General features: G+C 41.1%; 2 protein-coding genes across 2 annotated transcripts; both read right to left on the bottom strand.

Annotated features, from left to right (window-relative positions):
* Window positions 1–9,627: 9,627 nt before the first annotated feature.
* On the bottom strand, window positions 9,628–14,771 carry LOC145433855 (uncharacterized). Its single transcript, XM_080311110.1, has 2 exons — window positions 10,890–14,771; window positions 9,628–10,494 (listed from the first exon to the last, which is right to left on the bottom strand). Exons 1-2 carry the CDS (start codon window positions 11,495–11,497, stop codon window positions 10,254–10,256), a joined length of 849 nt encoding a protein of 282 aa, XP_080167236.1. The 5' UTR covers window positions 11,498–14,771; the 3' UTR covers window positions 9,628–10,253.
* A 147-nt stretch (window positions 14,772–14,918) lies between these two features.
* Window positions 14,919–18,976, bottom strand: LOC145433856 (interleukin-17C-like). Its single transcript, XM_080311111.1, has 2 exons — window positions 18,230–18,976; window positions 14,919–16,921 (listed from the first exon to the last, which is right to left on the bottom strand). Exons 1-2 carry the CDS (start codon window positions 18,610–18,612, stop codon window positions 16,690–16,692), a joined length of 615 nt encoding a protein of 204 aa, XP_080167237.1. The 5' UTR covers window positions 18,613–18,976; the 3' UTR covers window positions 14,919–16,689.
* Window positions 18,977–24,198: the final 5,222 nt, after the last annotated feature.

Genomic DNA, 24,198 nt, shown 5'->3' with positions numbered 1-24,198 from the left:
CCTGGATGGATGGAAAAAGCAGAACTCTACCTTCAACAATGCCTGAAACACGACGTTAGGTCATAGCTAAGAGACGATAATTGCCACCAAAAATATAATAATTTCAAAAAAATGGCCGAGATTCCAATTTAAGATGGCACCGTTTTTGATGCTGGTTGCAGTTGAATCATATATGGTTTGCAGCGGGTTTTTGATCAACAGCACGATTTAATCAGCGATCCAGTAAAATTAGGAGCGTTTTATTTGGAACATGCATTTATAGACGTTTTTCGTTTGCGCAATAACCGACGTTCAATGTAATTTGTGAATAAGCGTATAGCCATATAGCGACAAGTTCCAAACGCCGAAAGCTATAGTTGTACTATTTGATGCGAATAGTGAGAACTTCGTGTGAACAAGAATACTTGTTCTTGTTGTTTGTAGTATTAATGTTCATGGTGTTTTGTCGACTACTATGGTCATTTGTCAATTACCCCATGCAAGTTTTATCATCTTTATTCTGTAGCTGTCGACTTGTTGCGCGGCTCACTTCTAGGCTTCTATGAGACAATGCTTACACGGATAAGTTGGCAAGGAGGAGCCCAGAAAAACCTCCAACACTTAGGTAGACCTCGTTCGGACTCGAACCCACAACCCATTGGTGATGCAGCTGTGAATACTACTACGCTATCTCGCCACCACCACGAATCTTTGTAGAAAGTTGGCTGTGAACACGAACGTGTACAGTACACGAGCCTATGAAATCACGTCGCGTCACACTGTTAATTGCAGAAAAATCGACATTTTCATAGGAAAGAAATGTATACAATATTGAGTGATATAGCACTATTCTGAAACGCAATAACATCACAGTTTATTAGCAGACCGTGATAACGAAATCCAAAATCGAAAGGGAGATCCTCGAGCTTCGTTAATTTTCCCAGGCCACACAACCGTACATGCGCATCATTATATATGCACATTGCACAATGCACAATTGCACATTGCACATTCTTGGTTCGCGTGCCGCAACGGGCTTAGAGGTCTAAGAGAATCTTCGTAACCCAGGAACAATAGACACTTACGTGACCTTTGACACGGACCAATCAGATTGCAGTGCGATGTAAACAAACGGCGATGTAGGGCAAGCTTCTATACGTGAGCTCATATGGCAAAAAGGTTGACGGATGAAGTCATAGTTCAATTACATTGTATCAGGCATATCTGATTTAGATGAATGGTAATAACATAGATCTAGTATGTATGTACAGTTTTCTATTCAAAATACCTTGCAATGATGGCAATTACGCAGCTGTATTTGACAACTTTTCGGATGAAGCAAGCATTGGTATTTCTGGCTATTCGTATACCGTACTGCAGGATACGAATAACAAGAAACAGCTATGCTTGCTTTGTCTGCAATGTTATCAAAATGCATGCATTTTAGGACACATCATACTGCGCAGTTGCCACCATTGCTGGTTATTTTGGCTTAGAATACTGTAAATAGACACTGGCTCTATATTCTATGCTATTATCATTCATCCAAATCAGATATGCCTGATACAATGTGAGTGAACTGTGAATTCATCCGCCAACCACCATCCGCCATAAGAGCTCACAAATAGTAAGCTTGCCCTAAATCGCTGTTTGTTTACATCGCACTGCAATATGATTGGTCCGTGTCAAAGGTCACGTAAGTGTCTATTATTTCTCGCCTAAATATCATTTGTCATTGTATTAGGCATTGTTAACCCTGTATATCTATGGCGGATCATAGGCTCAGAACCTCACTACAGCCCACTTCCGGTCTGAGAACGTAGGCCGATAGCTGTGACAGAAGCAGCAGATCATCTCCTTATTCATAACCAGAATAGCGTAATAATTCTAGCACGGTTCTCGTTACTTGTGGACGCTACAATTATTTTCTTGGTGTTCTGTTGCATTTTCATTCTTCCGGCAATCAAACTGTAGCAGGTGATAGTGAACTGACTAACCGAGTATTAACAAGATATGTATATATAATATAAGCATTGAAGCTATTATTTCATACTTCCACCACAACTTGACTGGCAGCAGATAAGGATAACGATAACTAGACTGACTTCAACTCTAATGGCAGCAAAAACTATTGTTGTATCAAAAAAACTTGTTTCAGGGCATATTAAACACAATGATTTCCCCGAGGCATTAATTCTATACGGATTTTGTCGACAATCCCGTGAAATATGTATGTCGGAAATCCAATCTTGGCATTAATAAAGAATCTATAGACAAGGTTTACACGCGATACTCGGTATTCTTGCGCAAGCACACCTTTGTAAGATTGAGGACAAATTATGACGAAAGCTCATCGAGATATCAGAATGACGCAGTTGTATCGAGAATCTTTCTAATAGATAAATGCTTTGTACGATATGTTGATTTGGTTTCAGAAACAATTCTCATATACGAAGTCAATCAAAGAAATACTTTCAGAACATCTCCACCGGCATATAATGCACCTCGTTTAGCTCAATAATCTTAAATTAGTAACATATGTATATTTCTTGTTAAGGAATGGTACAAACACACGCTAAAAGTAGTTCCGATAATAAGAACATGTTTCGTTGCACCTTACCAGCACGACTTCTTCAGTGTAATTGAATTAGTTCACTTCACAAACAACATGCCATGTGTCGTGAATATTGCTATCGCATATTGGAATGGATTCGGGCCATCCGGGAAGCAAGTGCAGAAATTGGTATGTTCGATTAACTGGAGACTGCTGGACATAATTTATCACGTAGTCTGCGACGACACAAACACTAATAATAGTAAAACCGACTTCCGAAACATCGCAATAAATTACCGGGAATATGTGGCGATATTAGGAGTTTACGCGGCTTCATTAAGTGTGATGTACACTCACGTATTCCCTTAGGCCTTGTGTTAAGGTAGCTCATACGCGCGGAAATTTGGTCATTTGTACTTAATGATGAAAACAAAATCAGCAATAGGATTATATACGTCGATATGCTTCTTCGTACTTACCCTGGCCTGTTAATAAGTGGCAAATTCGGCATTCCACTCTAATCACTATCCGCGCACTACTCATTGCCCAAATCCTGGAACCAACTGTTATAGATCCAGCCACTCTATTGATAAATTAGTTTACAACGCCAAATAAAACTTGTCTCGAAGTTATACAGGATCCACACGAATTAGCGGGAATTTTATATAAGCGTACCCTTTATAGTTCCTTTTACGATACGAAATTTCGGTCCAGACAGTTACCTGAGGCCATCGCGAAAATGCCGTGAGTAGTGCGAATCGACAATGTTACGTGAAGTTAAAAACCACAGATATACCATATGACAGTATTTATCGTTGCAATTCAGTTGGAATTTATACTATATGAAAGTGACTATGTATTTATTTTTGTCGATATATATGCGGTATGATTAATAAGTTTTCGTAGCCCTTTCTATTACGATGACATTTGTTCTGAGTAATTAATCGCGAAAGTCGTTCCAGTTTCGATACCGATTTAATCCCGTGCTCATCGGTTCGACATTATTAACTATGGCCTTGGATATGCAATCGCCAAACACAAATTTGCACTAAAACGCTCCATAGAAACGGTTTCATTCTTGAATGATTATACTATCCTCCGCCCGTCAGGTCCACCCTGCGATGACGTACACTATTTTTATTTATGAATGCCCAATTGCTCGAATTCGAAATAGCGAAAGTCAAAAGAGAGAGACATTAACTATAAGTCCTTCAAGTTACCGAGCTTCGAAATACCGAGTGTCAAAAGAGCGAGTCAGTTTGAAAACTAGCAAATATCAAAACAGCGGGCGTAAATTTTATCTCTAATCCTACCTATTTGAAATTACTCGCTATGATGACACCTGCTATTTCGACACTCGCTATTTTGAAGCCTCGCTATTTTGAGTTCGCTGTTTTGACACTCGCAGTTTTGATCCGCGCTAATATGAATAACTAATGTCAATATTTTCTGTATTCGCAGTGTAAACGGTAAATATACAGTATACACACAGTCCAGGAAGAAACCTGCCCACTAAGGTGAATGTCGATATTGAAGTAATTTTTTTAAATTTCAGTAAAATATAGTCAAATTGTTATTCCTCTGCAACACACGAAAAATTGCGATAGATAAATTACAGAATTGTTAGGATTTGGCTTCTGTATATAATCTGCCTTCATTCGACGCAATATAGTCGGCGAATCTGCAAGTCACTCCATTAAGGATAGTATCCTTCCTCTTCGGAAAGTTAGATAGAACTACGACCTTACGGCTACTGTTATTATTAAAATTGTAAAGTGGCACTCATCACCAGTTGTTCGCCACGCACTAGAACGCGAACGAATTCTGAATAATGATAATTAAATAGATATACTATACTAGGTGTAACAAATTCAGCTATAGCGGGCGATAGAGCGTGTTAGATAAAACATTGAACGCGGTAAAATCATAGTTGAGCCTATATCACACACGCAAGTATGACTTGTTCGCTATTATGATACTCACAATTTTTAATTAACAGCTATTATTGACATTCGCATTTTAGCACTCGCTATTTTTCCCCGATGCCATATCCAAAGCGCAGTCGAACCTGCTTGATTCGGAAGTCGGAAGACCAGGACATCCGCTTTATTTGGTGAAAATGCCAGGGAACGGAACAAAAGTAAAAATTACACCTCAAAAACGACGTTTATGCGGTCACTTCCCCGTTTAATTAGGACACACGTTCGCAAGTCCCAGCGTTAGGTTATTTCAAAATAAACGGTACTTCGTTCGTTGTAACGCACGATGAGTGATTCTGGTGACACAATGGCGACCCATACAGCAACGCAAACGCATGGGTCCACCGAATCATCGTGTGTTACAGTGTTTCTCAACCTCTTTTCGTCTCTTTTCTCCCCTTTGGTCGATATTTGAGCCAAACTTACCCAATAAGAAGACACCCCCCCATAAGAAAAATAAGCCCGATGACTAAAATAGGTATATAGGTATATACTTTTGGTAAGGCATACCGCTGGCCGCTTCCGTGTAAAATATTTAACACCGAAATGCATGAACGGTTTCCGTGTTCAAAGCAGTTTAACATGGGTATCAAAGGAACAGGCGAAACCAGTCCGCTATCGGGGGCGTTGCTCGTCTTCGAGTCGTCTGCTGGAGCTTCGACGCAGAGACTCGCACTTCGGCGCCAAGTGCGGTAACGAAGGCGGAAACCATGGAATCGATTAAACCGAGAGATATGGATGGGGGCTTCGTGCGGTGTCCGGTGAACTTGCGTCGGCCCTTGAAAATCCAAGGCGAACGAAATAATATTCGCGAGGTCATACCCACATTTTCGCCGGGTTTCCATGGAGAACAGTCACTGGCCGACGGATCTATGTAAAGAAAGGTACACGGCAAATCAGATCCGCTGCTTCGGTGAAAGGACTAGCTTTGAGGGACGTGTTGAGTGTGCAGTGGTAAAAGGTCATCATTTTCACTTGCGGAAACACTACGCTAAATATACGGCATGTGTTTCCGGCGGCGTGTAGCGAGCGCATAGCTGTTGACTAAACATATAACATGTTCGCTTTAATCCGTGCTTCCCAACCTGTGGTACGCGTACCGCTAGTGGTATGCGAAGGTCTTTCAGGTGGTAGGCGACTATAGATTATGTTTTTCGACCGAAGGGAGTTATTAGTTCAGATGGGGTCGATTTTGAGCCTTCTGAAGCCGTCGTCGTCGTGGGTAGGGGCAATCCCACCGATTAAGGTCTACGGGGATCTAATTTAGTCGTAAAGCATTGGGATTCTTACCTAACCAAATTCCGTTTTAATATATTCGACCACAAGAATTTCAAATGGATTTCAAACCACTGGCATGTTTTTTCACGGTCGAGCAGATGTTGACTTGAAAAAAAGTAAACAGCACTCTCCACAGTAGCCTTGCTGTGATGGATTCGGCAGAACCTTTTTCTTCTTCTCGCTATAGCCGTTAAAACACTGAGGTATAGGCCTAGTTTTTTTTTTAAATCGGGTAGAATTTGTGCGAAAAGGGCAATTTGAAATAGCATTTAAACCGATTTATAGCTAAAAATCAGCCAGCAGGGATACAATACGCGTTTGGAAAGAACTACTGTAATTTCATGTTCCAGAGTTCCGTCAGGAAACATAATAAAGAATTGTTGAATCCAGGCATAGCTTCCTGCACAACCCTAAAGCAAGATTCCCCCTATAAATTAAATAACTACCCCCGGCTGGGACCCACTGTCGTATTGTTAATGTTGTTAGCTTTTCCACGATTGATTTTCTGCCTGGATAGACGTGTTTGTCTTTATTCGCTACAGTTTTGTGGTGTAGTTTTATCAAGTGAAAATACCGTTTCGGCCTTTGCTACATTGCTATGATCTATGTGAAGAATTACCGTATCATCTTAACCCTATACGTGCGTGTTACATATATATACGGTCTACAGCAGTGGTCGGGAACCTCTGGCTCGCGATCCATATATGGCTCTTTTGGCTGTAAGATATGGCTCTTTGGCATATTGTTAATTCTGTACTTAATTTATCAATATTGCAGCAACTTGTTATCAAATTTCCATGACGGCTAGAATTATTATTCTCGCGGAAGCATAAACATGTCTTTGAGAGGTCAAGACAGTGGGGCGTCTAGGGTTAGGGACTCGTACCCCCCTTTTCAAAATCCCCACGCGCCGGCGGCTCCCACGACTCGCGAATTCGATCTACACGCCATCGATCTCCTCGAAGTCTTTGATTGCACGCTACTTTAATTGATCAAAGAGAATAGCAGACATGGCGACGCTTGTCGGACAATGCAATTTTCAAATACACATTGTCTTCGTGAACACCGAGAAAGTGACATTCACAATTACAACTTCAAATTAAAAACAACGTCATAGTTATCCATGTTCTTGATTGGTAAGTAGCTTCTAGCACCGCCGTAATAATATAGAGTGCAACGCAGCGTTATGTTAGGCCGAATACTTTGGAAGTCGATCTAGATTTTCGGAAACAGCTCGACTTATTACATTGGATTCATATCTGATTCTAAGCTATTTCCGATGAGTTGCGCTATCACAAGAGAGACTTTGCCCGTCTGTGCTTCATCTGTGCCTTACCGCTTCGTTTGTGATTTATTTTCGAACAATAAATATGAAATTCCGTCATTTTAGGATTATAAATGTTCAAAATCCATAGTCATTCTTAAGCATCGATAGAAGATACCAATAATCATTGAAGGATTCACTATTTTCCTTCACTCATCCCCGAGGACATGAGAGGCACTGCCTCACTTGCCTACCCTAACCCCACGTCACTGACGTATCATACCCTCCAGTGGATATGTACTGCTGTAGTGACCAATGATCATGACCATGTTTGGCTCCACCTATACGCATGTGAGCAGAAAAATATGGAGCACACTGTTAATCACATATATTAGTGCTACCAATACGCCACGAATTTTCAATTGTGACGTAATAGTTGATTGACATGTACGGCTCTTTGGGAGGTAAAATTGAAAATATTTGGCCAATATGGCTCTTCGGTCGAAAAAGGTTCCCGACCACTGGTCTACAGTATTTCTGGAATCGCGTGGTATCGAAATACTGTATACTATATTAAGATATGCAATACAACTAATCTGAAGAGGCACAATACACTCAACGACGCAATACATTACAACACAACCATAACCTGAAGTGCATTTTATGAGACCAGTTCCTATTTTGATAGCAGTATAACGCTACTGCCTTAATATTCTACGCAACAGTACAGTATGTCGATGGCTTGTCTGCCTTAACATACATGAGGATGAAACGAACAATTGAGTTTCCGCTTAATTCGGCCAAAACTGAGCGGAATTATTGCCCGAATCAAGAAGATTCGACTGCATATGTCTCTGTTTGTCACCACCTGTATTCCTGGCTCATCGAAACAAGATTTCCTTTTACAACCAACAAACCAGAATCTATATAGTGTCAAAACAAAATTCCACACAATTGCAATAATTCCTTGCCTCTGAATTAAGTTGCCGTCGTCGCACAATCCCCATCAAATATTAATAACGGCGTGAATTTGTCGCTAAACAAAATCACATTGAATTGCAGATATATATCGATCTGACAGCTCCTTGTCAATGCGATGGCGGTCTCCAGTGTGGGACAACGGTGTGCATTGTTGATACTCAAGTAGAAGAAGTATAACGCCGTAACTTTGTATGCAATTACAAGTAGAAGTACAGCGATTTTCCAGAAACGTCAATGTTACTTTAGGTGGATGTCGAAAGCGTATGGTATCTGAAAATTATAGTCTTATTAAATCCAGTGGAACGAATTTGGTTCGCCAATCCCCGGTGACAGCGTGGAAAATTGTAGGAAGCAACTTGAAGACCAACGGCGCCACAATCCATGATAACCATTTCACCTGGCGACAAAATGATCAAGACATTTCTTGAGAGACAGAGAGATAGAGAAGAGAGAGTAAGGTGACATTCGTTTTCGCCTGCACCATCGAGATGCTTTGACGACGGAGATGCGATACAGCAGTAAGGTCACCTAGTCTGCACCATCGTTTTTTCTCCTTCATGCTATCCGCGGATGCTGAGCGTCTATAGCAGGATGCTGAGGACACAATCTTCGTGTCCTTGGTCTGACCCGGCCGGGGATCGAACCCATGACCTACCGATCAAGAAGACGGACGCCTCACCATTACACCATCTTGCTCCGTAAGAGTTGTCGAAAGTACAATGGGTTGTCGGTTGTAGTCCGACCGCGGTCGACCCGCTTCGTTATGGATCACCACTATTAGTGTGGGATTAAATATTTCGAAAAAACCCTGAAGTCAAAATTCTCCCTGACATCTATAGTGATTTAGAAATGTGCGGTTGAGGCGTCGCACGGCAAGTGAGTTTCCTCCGAGAGCACTCACTTTTCCTGCCAGACAGCGTGTTTGTTTCCTGTTGACGCTGATGATAAGTCAATATGTACACCGGCAACAAATGCAGATAATGCGTCGCGAATTTGATGCTTTTGCGCTCATGCATATGATTCAACATCTTATACATTGCGGTCGCCAATTCGTAGAATCATGGTTGTTTTCAAAACGTTCAGTATTGTCACTACTTGACGGAATTAAATCGATGGACATGTTTAGAGTCATACTGGGAATTCGATCTGCATATTTAGAATGTGTGGCAAATGGGGAATGCGATTATGATATGTTCGTCCATGATGGTGACGGTATGAAGATCGTAATTTCGGCATAATTTAGTGAACAGAAATGCCAATTTACGCGACACCGTTATCATTATCAACATTATCTCTCGAACTATCGCTTCGATTGGTAGGCGGTATGTGAAATCGCTACGGACATCACATATTACTTTGAGTAGCTGCAAAAATATCATACGTGGATTATATATGCAACCGCGTATGGTATTTTAGCATATCAGCGCTCCCGCAGTTTTCATATCATCCCCGACGCTGTTACATCCTCCATTCCGTGCAAAATGCTATTTTGACCTCCTTTGCTTCCTCTTTATCCCACACATCAGCTAGTGTTGACTGCTGGTACATTTGAACTGCATTAGGATTACCCTTTCCGGTTTTGACACAGTCCATCCCGACGACTTGCCTATTGTTATTCAACGTTTAGTGCATGATTTTACTCCAGGCATTGTATTCCAACGAGAGATGACATACAATACTGTCATATAACACTGAAACACTGATAGGTAACGAAGAGTGGACAGAAAATGAATATAAATACGTAGCGTAAAATGTGAGAAATTAAATTAGACTTGATAATTTGTACGAATATGTATGGATGACATATATCTTTTATTAAATATATAATACAAATCATTTGGAACATAGAAATGTGACATTGGAACTGATTTCGTCCATAGCATGCATTCAAGAGACATCACTCAATTGGAATCCGAACAGAGGTTGCCGGGTGCTTCTCTGCGATTGCCGTCAATTGTCGATTCGGGGGACGAAGTATGAGTTCGTTGCTGAAATCTCGGGGGACTTCACAGTTTTATGTTTGCGTAGGAAGGATTATCCCGCACGAAAACTGGGGACTGCATCATTCGCGGCCAGATGTGATGGGACTACAGCGGTCCGTTCTCGAGATTTCGGTGCATCATCACGTGGACCCCACGGTTGCCATGATATTCCGGCTGAAACCGGCATCTGGATTCTGGATCTTCGGTGCCGAAGCGCGGTGATCGCCGATTGGCGACTATGTGCTCGTTATAATCTTCGACAGCGCGCAATGGCAGCCGATAGCAATGCTTTCGATGCCTTCTCGGCAAGTCTCTTTGGTGCATTTGCTGAAATCCATCACCACGTTGTCTTTTCTCAGCACGGCAATGTCGACGGAAAGCTGCTGCGAGTGGACGTTTCTAATATCTTCCTTGCCGTCAATCTGACTTATGCATCCTTGACACAGACACTCTGCTTTATTGAGCCATTGCGGAAATCTGGAAGAATGCAAACCATAAGCCTTCATCTTCATGACAAGATACGTTAGGTAGCGATGAGCTGACTATACTTATCTATATGTTGTGTGCATTTGAACGTGATACGTTTAAGCGATTCAAAGTGTCAAGGGCTAGTAATTAGAGCATTAGAGGCGACTTAACCGACATGGTTGAGTGGCATATAATTGTATGGTATGCCGAGATGCCGAGAAATGATTACAGCAATTTGCATGTAAATTGTTCCCTTTACATTGACGCGGATCAGAACACATGCTATGGTTTTATCTTACAGATTTATTCTAATAGAAGAGGCAAAAACAAAACAGTCCACGGCATTATACGCTAATCATATTTTTCACCTATATAGATGGTAAACATCTCATCGTCGGGCTTACCTGTTGGGGTCAAATTCGTGGCACATTGTCCAAGGAGATAGGCTTCGGCGGCTAACAAAATGGCTCTGCTCGCCCGTTCGATATACTGGACAGATGGTTTTCTCCTTGCACACGGAGTGTTTTAGTCGAGGGCCGGCGACAGATGCGAAGCCCCTGCTCGTGGTGTATCGCGACTGTTGAGCAGCGTACGCGCGCACACCAGTCATGGTTTTCAGTATTGGGTTAGTGGCGACCCTTATGCAGATGTCGCGAAGATCCTTGTCCAATATCTTCCTACATTCTTTTAAAATCTCTGATTGATTCTGACCGGGCAGCGCTTCGTTCATTTCGTCGTCTTCGGCTATAGATCCAGACACGACGTTGCCCCCAAGGGGCGGTGGGATCGTGGTCGGTTCGAAATCGACGGATTCAGTCGAATTGTTTTCCCTTAATTCGTTCAGGTCGATGATCCCCGTTCCCAAGTGCTGAAAGCGTTGTCCCCAATGAAAAAGATTCATTAGATGTTTCGGAATGGCAACGTCTCTCTTCGCCCGTATGCTCCTGCCGTACACACAGCATGTTGTGATATATATAGCAAACAGGCAGTATGTTTTGGCTTGCATTTTCATAGTGTTTGTAATTTATCTGAGAATGAAAACAACCATGTTTTAAAGCGTGAGTCAAAAGTTCATCAAAATTCCCGGCGTCTTTTGAGTGACGGTGCCGTTTCAATTGTCACGATTGTTATGGATTATGACAACACACGTCAACCCGAAGGTAATGGCCTTGAAATGCTGCTGCCATTATCGCAAACGATAAATGGCCGGAAGAGATAGTGACAGTGCACTTGGGTCGCAAGATAACATTTTGTGACCCTCCGAAATAGATTCGGGATTGCCGCTGCCACGAAACTTGACTTGTTTCCAAGTAACGCGCGATTCAATACAGGCTAACAATTATATATGCTGACGATCTAGTATTCACGATCTCGTCGCTATGGTTGTCTGTATATGACTGCGGTAGACCTGTATCCAATGCGGATTCAAGTATAAATTCTGCTGTACCTGCTGCCTCGCGACATACGTCATACCGAATGAAAATGGTGTTGCTTTGGTGATTATCGATTACACTAATGCGAAATGAATCAATCAACAAAATTATTGGCAATAATTCCTTTCAAATTTAATTATGGCAAATCACTCAGATTTCGCCGTAAATCATAGCGTCTTACGATTATAGCATGTACCTCTGAATGCATAATTGGTTCTAATATGTAAAGAATTCATCACACCCGAAAATGGCAATGCTTGATGTCCGAAGAGAATCATTCGGACGCGACGCATTTTACCGCCGTTCATTCCAAGGCGTCGATTTTGACTCATTCCCGCATTTCAGGCAGTGCCTGACTGCCTGCGCGCGTGGGCAAAGTGAAAGCGTGAATTTAGAGTACGAATGCAGAATATACCGCATGAAAACCTTCAAGCACTTGTATCTGCTTTGAGAGCAACTTGTTATTGCGTACGAATTACGAAAGCTCGTCGGAAACCTACTGTGTACTGAAACAGGAAAACGCGAATGAGCGACGGTACAATTACGAGTCACTACTAATTAGTTCGAAATAACATCACTGTACTTGCGCGAATGATATTCCAGACGTGTTTTGTCAGGATATCATAACAACCGGCTTAGACGCCAATTCGACATATTTCGATCTATATTTTGAAGCTTTAGCGTTGAAGAATACGCAATCTGCCTATATATTTCATCTGCATACCGATAACTTATAGACGGCTCCCCGCGAAATAGCGGTTGCCTTATATGCTCCTAGAGATTGATCCCTATGATGAAACTAATCTTGAACAAATATTGTGAGTTTTACATTGGATTAATTATTATTGTCGACTTTGCTGTCATCGATATATCTGATTGAACAAACGACAACACCTCTCATAAAGCGAACTCGCTGACACGGACAAAGAAGTGAAATGTTTCCTTGCCGGGTTCCCACTATAGTTTGACAAATTGTCCGCACACATTCCTAACGCTATTTATCTCTAATCCTTGTTAGTAATTTGTTCCGTGTTTACAAGTAAAAGCCTTCCCGCATTTGTTATTGTGACGACGCGAATAGCTCATATTAGGAATAGATTATGGCCGGTTATCCTTCATGAAAATAAATATAGTAATATTATATGTAATGTATGAAATAGCGATGATAATAAGCCAGTGGAACGTGACCAATACGTGGGACTCGGTTCGTAACGACTTAAGCGAGTATATAGCCCTAAAGCTCGACTGCCGTGTTAACGACGTTGACGCTATTTGCGACGTACGACACCTTCCGTTGCAAAGCTGTTTGTTAGAGGCGTCGTGCTAAGCCTTGTTTTATATAAACTTTTCGCGACTCTACTTTACCTAGCTGTCAGCAAAGTTAAAAATACACTGTAAATGCGGTTCGCTAGATCTGATTCGGCAGCAATGATAAATGGCTCGGATCAATCTTCCTGGGGATTTTCCGAATCTTCATCGGCCTATAGATGTATTGTTCCTACCCTATGCAATACATCAATTGGAATGAGAAATCAGGCACATATTCTTTTATAAACTTATGCATTCGGATTCGGGGATATGCACTCCGTCTCTTACTCACTCTAGATCAAATGAAACTTTCCAACCGAAAGTATTAGGTGTAGATATCTGGCAATCATTCCGTGATACAACCACCAAATCCGGATTTATGATTCACATTCCTCTCCCGTACCAAGCATTAACAGCTTCAATTATACCAGATCGAAGCACCGCTGGTCTAGCGACCTACTTGAGGCCGCGAACGCAGCCAAGTTGCGTTCTAGAACCCAAACCAACAGATCGTCCGAACCTATTTCTGTACTTAACAATCACGATCCATCAGTGCCTACATTTATATTCTATTAAGTTTTTCCACTTTTGGAACCCGATATTCTCATTTCACGATATAATAGAGCCAGGTAAACGAAATTGGTCTCCGTGTGTCATCCATATCTCTAAAACAATAGATATATCTCACAGTCCATGTTTTGGAAAAAAAGAAACTATCATCCATTCGGTGTTGAATATCGCAATCTATATCCCCAACGCCAATTTCTGTGATATAACGCTTTCGTTATCCATAATTCTCCTGCTCAGAATTTCGCTATCTACAATCTCCCCTGTACCGCATCTGATCGTTGGCACCTAACCGCAATTATCTTATCGCATATACGTCGCGAAGTTCACCTATAAGGCAATGACATAATGCGTTTGTCGGTGACTGTACCGCGACTAGGGAAGACAACGTACATGCTTGATATTGGGTTTGTAAATCATCCGTTTCGTAACTGAACGGAAATAAATGTGCCTTCAAATTGTAACGCCGCTACAATGGATATGCGAGACAAGCGTAATCAGAAACGAATCACGTATCCGTTGTATCCTGTCTGATATACAACTGATCATCGCTAAAGAGCTGCCTTCATTAGCACTTACCAGCCTTGGGAGTGCTCGATAGAGCACGTTGAGATCGTAATCGCCATTTAATCGCTGATATTTTGAATTGCGCTGGAGTAAACATTCCGATATGTTATAAATGGCATATAGGAGTGTCGTCGAAGTCAAGCAAGCATATTTGGGCATGCTTCTTCTAATTTATGTGCACATGAAGAATTCCCAGTCGATCTTGACACCAAGCACGAACAGATATGCAACGTTGCTTCATCATCATCATGCAGTGTATAGACGTCTGCACTCACGCGAGGCACAATATTTGTACGAATCACAGGCACAGCGCACACACACGGCGCGATCTATTTACACCGACTAGTGCGTTGCGTGTCGGTCTTCTGAATATATTCGTTCCCAAGAAAACTGTAATATTTTTTGTTTTCTTACAAGATAAACCGGTTACAAATATATATGGTGACAGGCACCGATGATGGAGATATACAATTGATAAATAACGATTTTTGCATAAATATTGTTCACTACGCAGGCGAAAGCCTTTCGCCGTCTGTTCCAGGAAGTAGCATCAATAAATAACAGATTGTATCTTGTTTATTAACATAAATAATTCAATTTGTGGCTGCATAGGTAACACACCCTTCCGTAACATCTATGAAACGAATGCGATATATTTCATGCAAGACGTACTATGCAAGTGCTGTAGGTATTAGACAAAAATTATAATCAGAACGAGTAAAATGTGAAATGAAAAGTTAAATGATGCCATTGTCGTTGCTAGTGTTACGGGTACAGTGACATCAAATATTAGAATAATGAATTTTGGACTATGAATCTCTGGTCGCTATAATTATGTACCTAAATTGCTTTTCCTTATAAGATAGAAATCTATGTATGAATCAACTGAGTTTGAATATAATAGGGATCGTGTTTGTATTACAATGTTACCATAGTTCAAGTCAATATCATACCGACAGAAATACTAAGGTGCAAGGTTGATTACGAAATGTATGTCGCAATACATTTAAAATGACACTCCCGAGTCCCATTCAATTGGATATTACTGATATCTCGGAAGTAAGCTGACAGAAACTGCTTGTTAATTTTCGGAAGTGCGCGGTGTCAGGTTCGTACATCGGTTTAACAAAACTTATTGGACTTCCCTTCCAACCATCACAATAACGGTGTCTATTGGTGACTTGGACGCTATAGTTTCCGCAGGTGTAGAATCCCACGTCATTTTCCACGGAACAATGATACCTGTTCAAGAACAGGTCATTATCAGATTTTTTGCTGTCCGGACACTGATAGATGCACATCTGTAGCACTTCTTAAAATAGACAAAACGTAGTCCAGTGACTTTAAATACGTCAGGATTTTATAAATATAATTCTGCGCAATAAATAGGACGATATCTCTGTGATACTGTAACGGCAGTTGTTCGCGACATAGTTCGTATATTACCATTACATCTATATACATGAAGATTTGTCAACACGTGCGCATAGCGCATCTAGTACGTGGATATGATCCACATTGCTCCGTCTATATTGGAGCACCAAAGAGAGGTGATGCTAACGTTCGGTTTGTAATTCAGAGTTTAGCGTTGGCAAACGAACCTTGACAGGTTCTATCTATTCCCAGTGACCATTTTTTCGTGAAATACCAGTAGTTTCCGTTAATCTTAACATACATGATCAGAATTCGTTGAATTTCAGCCGTCTCACGATGACAGCAAAGGGAATTCATCCCAAATCTATAAGAGGCACCTTGTGACGTAATAAACCATACGGAGTTTTGAGAATTTTGCTTGACATATCACGCTATTTAGTTGTTAATAATAGAATGTCTTGCTTCCGTCGCTGCTACGTGCTTGGCCTAGGACTTTATACTCCCATGCAGTAGCAAAGTTATCTATGTGTGATTAGACGGAAATTACATATTTGGGTCGGTGGTGAAGAATAGTTTCTGAGCTCCAATTCTCGGAGCATCCCCACAATACTGGGTGCCAAGTGATAAGAAAATTAGGTAAAGTCACATCTTTATGTGAGTTTGATATTACGAAATGCACCAATACTACTCTCAACCAACCAAAATCCCACACAATTCAAACTGGATTTCGGCTAATTACGATAAGCGGGGTAGAACACAGCCAGACATGTACTGCTGCACGGTGTAAGTACAATAATTTGGAATTAGCATAGTGATGCCGCGTGAAGTCTGTAGCTTCGTGTTCACAGAGGACCTTTTACAACAGTTCGTACCAGAATTTTTCAGGATTTCGCACCATCCCGTGTATCCATACTGGATCGGATCCCTCGTTGCTTTACCAGTGACGCTGAGACATTCAATTCAATAGAGGTATGCTGCAGTAACAACCCACATCGATGTCTATTTGTTCTTCACGACAAGTCCGGCTTGTGCAGTCACTAAACTTTCGTGTGGCGTCCGAGGCACGCTTGATAACTGTGATCTTTGTCGTTATTGGCCTTGAGATCAAGCTGTGCTGATGATGGCCCGTTGCCGGGTCAATGCAGCCGTTGCAAAGACACACAGCTTGAGTTAAGAACTGCGGAAATCTGAACGAAAGGCGTAGTTAAATATTTTGCTACTGTAATCAGGTATTATTATATGTGATAGACATAATATTATGATTCGTGAATACATATACGGCTGGAACCTTTGTACATGATCTTGCGGTTAGTATTTCATTTTGCTGATTGGCTACTATGGATTTCTATACCAGATCTTCTTATTCCTGTGATTGTTTTTTTCCGCGAGAATAATGGTATTGATTTACAGACAAAAGTAAATAAGTTTCATCAATGTCACGATGATATCATGATAACGAAACACCTTACATACGCATTTATTCCAAAAATAAAAGAGGCCCATATATAGTTAAGTGATAGCAAAAGCATGCGATAACTGGAACAACCGATCTAATTTGAAAATTATCTACAAACAAACGTATATTTATCCTACCCGCAAGAACAGTAAGGAACATATTCAATCGTCACAAATATGTTGGAAATGAATACTCCACAACGTAGTGTCTGCCCCAGGAGTGGTGCTGGCGTGACAAATCAACATAGAGTATCTCCTACGATAATTGTCAGTATTAATGTAACATGTCAGCATGTCATCCTGGCGAAACGCCATTGTCGTGTGTACGACTGTATGAGCGTCACATCGTTTGCGCAACACGGATTTACCAGTGCCGTGCGTAGTATTATACCTTTGTTATCGGAATTCTAAGCGCTAAAAAAGTTCATCAGCATATTACGTATCGTAGGCTATATTGCTAAGACTCTAGGACGGCTAATTCTTGAGACGGAGTGGCGTCTTCTAGATGTAACAAATGACTCATGAAAATTGTAACGGTTATTGCTTCGAATGTAATGATTACCTCAAAATCTACGAATACCATCGCCATTTTGCAACAGCGTTGCGATACAACGCGATTGCGTCTTGTTCCTTGTATTTAATTCAAACATTGCGAGTATTGTAATAAAGGCTATGGTTTCAAATCTTGAATTATCATTGAGCAATATACCAGAAATTATGCAACAGGCTTGTGTGTGACCAACTAACAGTTGGTTTGGAAGCTTAAAATGATAGAAGTCCGTATTCAAGGACCCGACCCTTATTTGATCCTTGTTTTCTGATGGATTCATTAAAGTTTAAATCAATTAACGAGAATACAATTTGTGAAATCCAAATGTATAATCTCATCATGTGGGCGCAAACGTCGTGCAGTCGTCAAGTCGTACACACGTATGATGATTAGTTGACCATGACCAATGACCATGAACCCATCTCAAATCGTATTGACATATCACGGATTAATGCCTAAATCTGCCGCGAGGAACAATAATAACAAATACCTGTTAGGATCGAAATGCGTGCAATACTCCCAGGGCGACGTGTTGCGGATATTTTCTCTTTCATTCTCGGCGTAGCTTAAATCATTTACAGGGCAACGTACGTTTGTGGTGCATCCCAAAGAATAGCCGACGCCATTGTTTACAACGCTGCGGTCCGTGATTTTAGCAGGTGGAACGGGTGACATGAAATATCTTTCGTCAATTACTCCCATCGATGCACCGACCATCAACGTCTGCGTACTCGCAAGAGATTTCTGGCAGGCCTTCCTCAACGAATGGCTTCGGAATCTATTACAGAGTCGCATACTTTTTGCACTCTTCCTTGTATCCGCTTGTTGGAATAAGAAACAGACGCCAAACAGCAATAGCCTTCGAAAATCCATCGGCTAATGCTTGCGTGCGTAATGACCGATACAAACTAATCGAAAACAATGACATCGAACCGAATTTATAGGGACGGTGTTTACTACGATTCCATGCTTTGTCCACCATGCATCTTCCTGATCCGATAATCGAGGCGGTAAGCGGCAGAGGTTATTCGATTGTGCTATCACATGCCGCAATAATTCCGACGTGTTTTGTCATATCCCGAGACGTGCGCGCGGGAGGAGTATAAGAACGACGAATATTAATCGCGTGCAGAGTCATCCTCGAAATTTTTGTCCAAAGTATTGGGATTTCGGTAAAGATTCAGTAACTTTTCATTCGGCAAGCTAGTCCCAAAAACACGAACCCGGGTTTAATGAGGCTTACCACATATATATTCGCAAAACTATAGATATGAATATATTGCGATCCTGGTCTTAGAATTCGTTGTTTCTAATTGTTAAGGTGAAATTTGGAGGAGTCATTTTCTGTTGACGTAAAATAAATTAGGTTTGCATATTGTACATTATCACAATGTAAACCTGATAAGTTCATGCGCACGATGCACGGACTGGATTATATATTGCGACGCGGTGTCATCATTCCAAGATACTGCATGGTTTTAGATTACTAACCTCCGTAAGTTACTATAGTATGATTGTCAAGTTTTCATTGCTAAAGTACTATCAATTAGGCCAAGTTAAAAGGGAGTGAGTAGATGTCGCTTTGACATTGGCGAACAAATAAGACACATAAACAGCAAAAGTGTAAATCATAATTCAAGTGATTCAGAGATTGTAATCAACACCAACAACCATACACTTGGGATATAAACAAGGTACATATTAATAAAGTCATCTAAGACGTTTGTGGTATTTGGGAAGACTGGTCAGTGGTCACTGATCGGCTACGGCTAGGCGTATAATATCTGAATAATCGTCGTGTGCTAAACTATATAAGACGGAAGTGCTTATCAACTTATCCGGAAATGCTCGATATGATATGATTAATATGCGCGAATGCATGCAATAGGCCATCTTAAGAAGCATGAATGTAACCAGTTCGTATGATGCATAATGAATCACTAATATACGAGCATTATGAGAGCTTTTAAAGAAGACCAATCGACCGATTCTCCTAAAATACGTTTATTATTATTATCCGCCGGCTGCTGTAGATACCGCAAAGAAATACGAAGTAACAAATACGAGGAGCTTAATCGTGTTCACATCAACAATAATAATGCATCACGATGAGGTGACTCAATCAGACGTTGGCATTACAGTGACGTCATGAAAGTTTGGTGATTACTATAGTTTATTTTGATCCAACCAAAACTTATGACTGTGCTACAGAAAGAAAATCCATGGCAATCCCTAGGATTTTCATGAATCACGGTCGGGTTTTTGTTGCTTAGAAGTCATGGTGTTTCGACTTCTGTGGTCATTTTACACCAGTCACAACTTATCTTATTAAGATTGCTGAGCTGCCGATTTGGAGAAAGGCCCGCTTTCGTTTTAGGCTTTTGCAAGACCCCTCTTGTATACGGATCGGATGGAGATAATGAACCTATATAAACCTCCAACACTGAGGAGGGGATTTGGCAGTCGATATCGAACCTAAAATATATTATAGCAGAGCTTTTCGACCATTTTGTGAACCACCTGCAGTCTCATTTATGCAAAAATTCATCCGCACAAACCAGTCGGGAATTATTTCAAAGAAATGGAGGGAAATAACACATTCTCATTCAAATATTCAATAAGCCTACCGGCTCATGAGCAACCAGATTGCTGCTGAAGATTTATTGCAATTTCAGACTAGTCATGCACAACTTGTTGCCCCAAAACTCCCCGCATTACGTCATCAAGTGTCTCATCCAGAAGACAACTTCTTTTCCTCGTCTCGATGTCAACTAGTGCACTAAATCACGTTTCGGGCCAATATGCTGTTGGGTCTACTACAAGAGTGTCTAGTTCTTGGGTGACCAGGTCTTCATACCCGCTCTCAAATCAGACATTTGATTTCGTGATCACAATAGTGCGCAAATATTAATTCACTCGGACTGGTACGAGAAAAAATTATTGTAAAAACTGCGATTAGCGGTGCGTCGAACGTCCAACAAGTTTTTACAAATGCGTCGCAACGACAAAAGTTAGAGAGTCACTCTATACTTAATATCCTATTGGGATTATGTGAAATATTGCACGACAGAAAAACTAAAATATGTGCGCAATTTTCATTCGTACCCATCCGCACTGCATTTTTTCGTCCTCACAAGCGATACCATCCTACAGGTTGAAAAGCACATTAGTGTTGTAGCAGCACGCTTTTCTCGCCACCACATAAATCACGAAAGACCGAGTTCAACCTGATAGGACCGCGATTGAATTTCGATTTTGCATTGCTCGGCACATAGTGTCGCCACAACAAGAGTAGATTCACCTCCAGATCAATTCAAAACCAATCAATCTCTTCCCGTTCGTATGTTATTTTTCATGAATATGCAATATGCATAGACGCAGTATGTCTAATGACTTCGCGTCGAATTTATGAGTGTTTGTGTTTTCGCAATTGTGTTAACCTTCTTACGATTTTCAGTGGACGTATACCCATGTGGATATATTCTCTCCCCCAGTGTTGGATTGTGACACAGATCTTACACTTTCCTGGCAAATCGCCAGCGAATGCGTTATTATAAAATTACATAAATAATAATACGTCTGTTTTAAACACAGTTTAGACGGAACGGGGCCTACGATAACTTACCTTACTTCAGTTATCGCAGACCCCGGTTGAGGTCCAATAGAAATCACTTCATCAATTGATTTTCCTCGCCGCACGAGTATTGACCTCGACACAATGGCTAATTTCGATATCGATACACTTGGTAAGACTTAAACATCATACACTAATCCCAGCGTTTGACTCTACCATGTTGATGCATTGGCGACGAAACGTCATAATACTCATAAAGCAGATATCGCTTCTACTTTTTAATTTCATGCTTTCTAATTTAAAGCAGCCGTTCGAACCCATAATACACAATATATACAGTGATCACAATTCCATGTTTTAATACATTTTGAGAATATCATTAAACGCAGCGACGTGCGAGGTCTGGAATGATATCGTTGTCGGAAGACTGATTTCAGACTGGGTCGTGCAATGGAACACATTGCCTGGAATCGAATCATCGCCATGCTGGTATCACATCATGATATGCGGGTGTCCAGGTGTTATTGACAGGTTGTAGTACCTATGACTTTAAATCCTGCGTCCTCCTGACCATGTACATCGAATGTTGTCAATGTCTTTATAGCTGATGCAGCAATGTGTCGCATATGACGGTAAACAAGTTTCCATCCGAACTCACAGCAAGCACTGAATTGTGAATACGCTGTGACGTAAAGGGAGCGTAATATATTATTGCGCATTATCGGGGAAAACGGAGAGGTCACATGCCATGATCTTTTCCTGCGTAGTTAGAGACCACGACAGAACCTTGGTATTCTACAAGTATGTCCATAATTTGCGCTTTAAATCCTATACTGAGAAAGATTTAGTATTCTGCTGTACGCGCACTTTGCGCAATTCCGTTGGACTGTTTGAGCTGGTTGCGAAACAGAAGCTATATACACTATACAGTTATACACTTGCACAGCATTGACGCATGCCAACTAGGGATGGTGTGAGCATGAGGTTCACGTTTGCGTTCTGTGTGTGAACCTCAGAAATTTAGAGGTTCACGTTCACAAACGAACCTTGGTAGGTTCTGCACTGTGAACCTTTTTCATATATTACAACTTCCACTTCATTATAACATCGTCGGTTGAGATCTGTTGTATTTCAACTGCGGGCCATTATCTATATGGCGCTGGCAGCATAAAAAATCAACACGAAAGGACCATTCACCTTGACAATCTCAAAAATTTTACTTGTATTGTGACAAAAGTTTGCTCGAATATTTAATGACTCTCTGATGTGAGCTTGACCCGCAATCACACAACATCAAGAGCGAAATACACTACATGTAGGTATAGTCAGCGAATGATGCTTATTCAACCAATCAATGAAGTTGATATGGTTGTCTGATATAAAAAATCTAGCCGGCGCACCGGGTCAATCTTGATTTCATATGTTTATTGTATCATAAAAACCAAATCCGTGCAATTGGGGTGTTGGCTACTGCTATATAACTGGTTAATATCGGTAGCAGGTATAGATACCCGTTTTTCACTCTGCTCAATATCAACGTAGCAGTCCTGCTCGGATACCGAAAACATTTTATGGTCCGGCCTATAGACCGTTGAGGCGTAAGCTGATATTCCACTGCAAGTCCTCGTCGAAATTGTTGGCAAAGCGACGGAAGATATTAATTTTACGGGATTATTATAACATTTGATTACTCCAGTTGATACATTAGGCGACGTTTAAAACTTCACTATTTATTTCAGCATTGTGGAACTATCTGGCCCGAGTTGTCGCTAGGTATCGTTTACATGAATATAAGCTATCAGTTTACTGAAATGTAAGGTTCGAATTAGCAATATGACGTCACGTGACGTCATGATATTCACGTTTCCGTTCACACAGAACTTTCAAAAAGGCTCGCGTTCACACGAACCTGAAACTTTCAGAGGTTCACACCATCTCTAATGCCAACACATTAGGGCTTCGTGTTTGTGTTCACCGTTCACTTACGTACCCTGGAAAGCTCAATACTGAGAACATTTTGTTAAATAACATGATTTTAAACTGATATTAGCATCTTTGGTCCACATTACTTGAATTGAACCTTTCCGTTACCCTCTGTGTCGTGGGGACAGCAAGAAAGGCAATCGAACACAGAATTAGGATACACCTTATACATAGTCAAAAATCATACCTACTTTCCGTAATGCGGCTTGCGGTTGCGACTTACGTCGTGTCTTTCGTGGAAACGGAATAAATCGAGATCATTAGCCTGTAATCGCGTCGCGTTGGGGCAACGTTAGCTGTTCCCAGAGAAACTGAAAGTGATGTTTGGTTTCCTTGGTGCAAAATTGTTCTAAGTCTTCGAAGAGTCTCTGGGGATCCCATGCCATACTGGGTGCGAATGAGGGGGACCTTATGAACCTCCTGACCCCGCTCTATTATAATTTCACCGACGAAGTGTTACAGGATATTATAGTAAAGATATTTCGTTTTTGTCACACATCCATGAGTGTCATCCTATACTCCGATTGTTGAATATTACTCCTGAATATACAGGCCAGGACGTTGATAATAAGTGTAAATGCGCTTTCCAATAGTAAGCCTATCGACGAGGCGGTTACACTATCTCAAATTCCCGAAACTAGAATCCGGATTCTTGTTTCGCCAGCCAAGCGGGTTCAAGAGTGCGATGTCAATCAAACTATGAGCACATGTAGATTTGAGCGAAAAATGCTACGGACGTGGATGTGGACTGGGAAAGTTAACAAAGCAAATGTCTCCTTCAAGTCCCGATATTGGAACAGGTCATTGTAATGTTATCACTTATCATATTCCTGGACATCAGAATGTTATCGTACATTAAAAACCTGTCCCTCAGGTATTGTATACATTACCTTGCGGGTATG

Source organism: Botryllus schlosseri, chromosome 2 (genome assembly GCF_051294905.1).
Source record: "Botryllus schlosseri isolate E-star chromosome 2, Bs_hap1, whole genome shotgun sequence".
NCBI classification, from domain to species: Eukaryota; Metazoa; Chordata; class Ascidiacea; order Stolidobranchia; family Styelidae; genus Botryllus; species Botryllus schlosseri.
This window is presented reverse-complemented; position numbering and strand designations above follow the sequence as displayed.

What these genes read in the sequence shown, in the direction of transcription:
- LOC145433855 (XM_080311110.1), bottom strand. Translation starts at nt 11,497, where the DNA reads ATGAAAATGCAAGCCAAAACATACTGCCTGTTTGCTATATATATCACA. An exon ending in CACGAATTTGACCCCAACAG is followed by an intron (nt 10,495 to 10,889) that starts GTAAGCCCGACG and finishes GCATTCTTCCAG; the next exon opens with ATTTCCGCAATGGCTCAATA.
- LOC145433856 (XM_080311111.1), bottom strand. Translation starts at nt 18,612, where the DNA reads ATGGATTTTCGAAGGCTATTGCTGTTTGGCGTCTGTTTCTTATTCCAA. An exon ending in ACGCATTTCGATCCTAACAG is followed by an intron (nt 16,922 to 18,229) that starts GTATTTGTTATT and finishes CCTTTCGTTCAG; the next exon opens with ATTTCCGCAGTTCTTAACTC.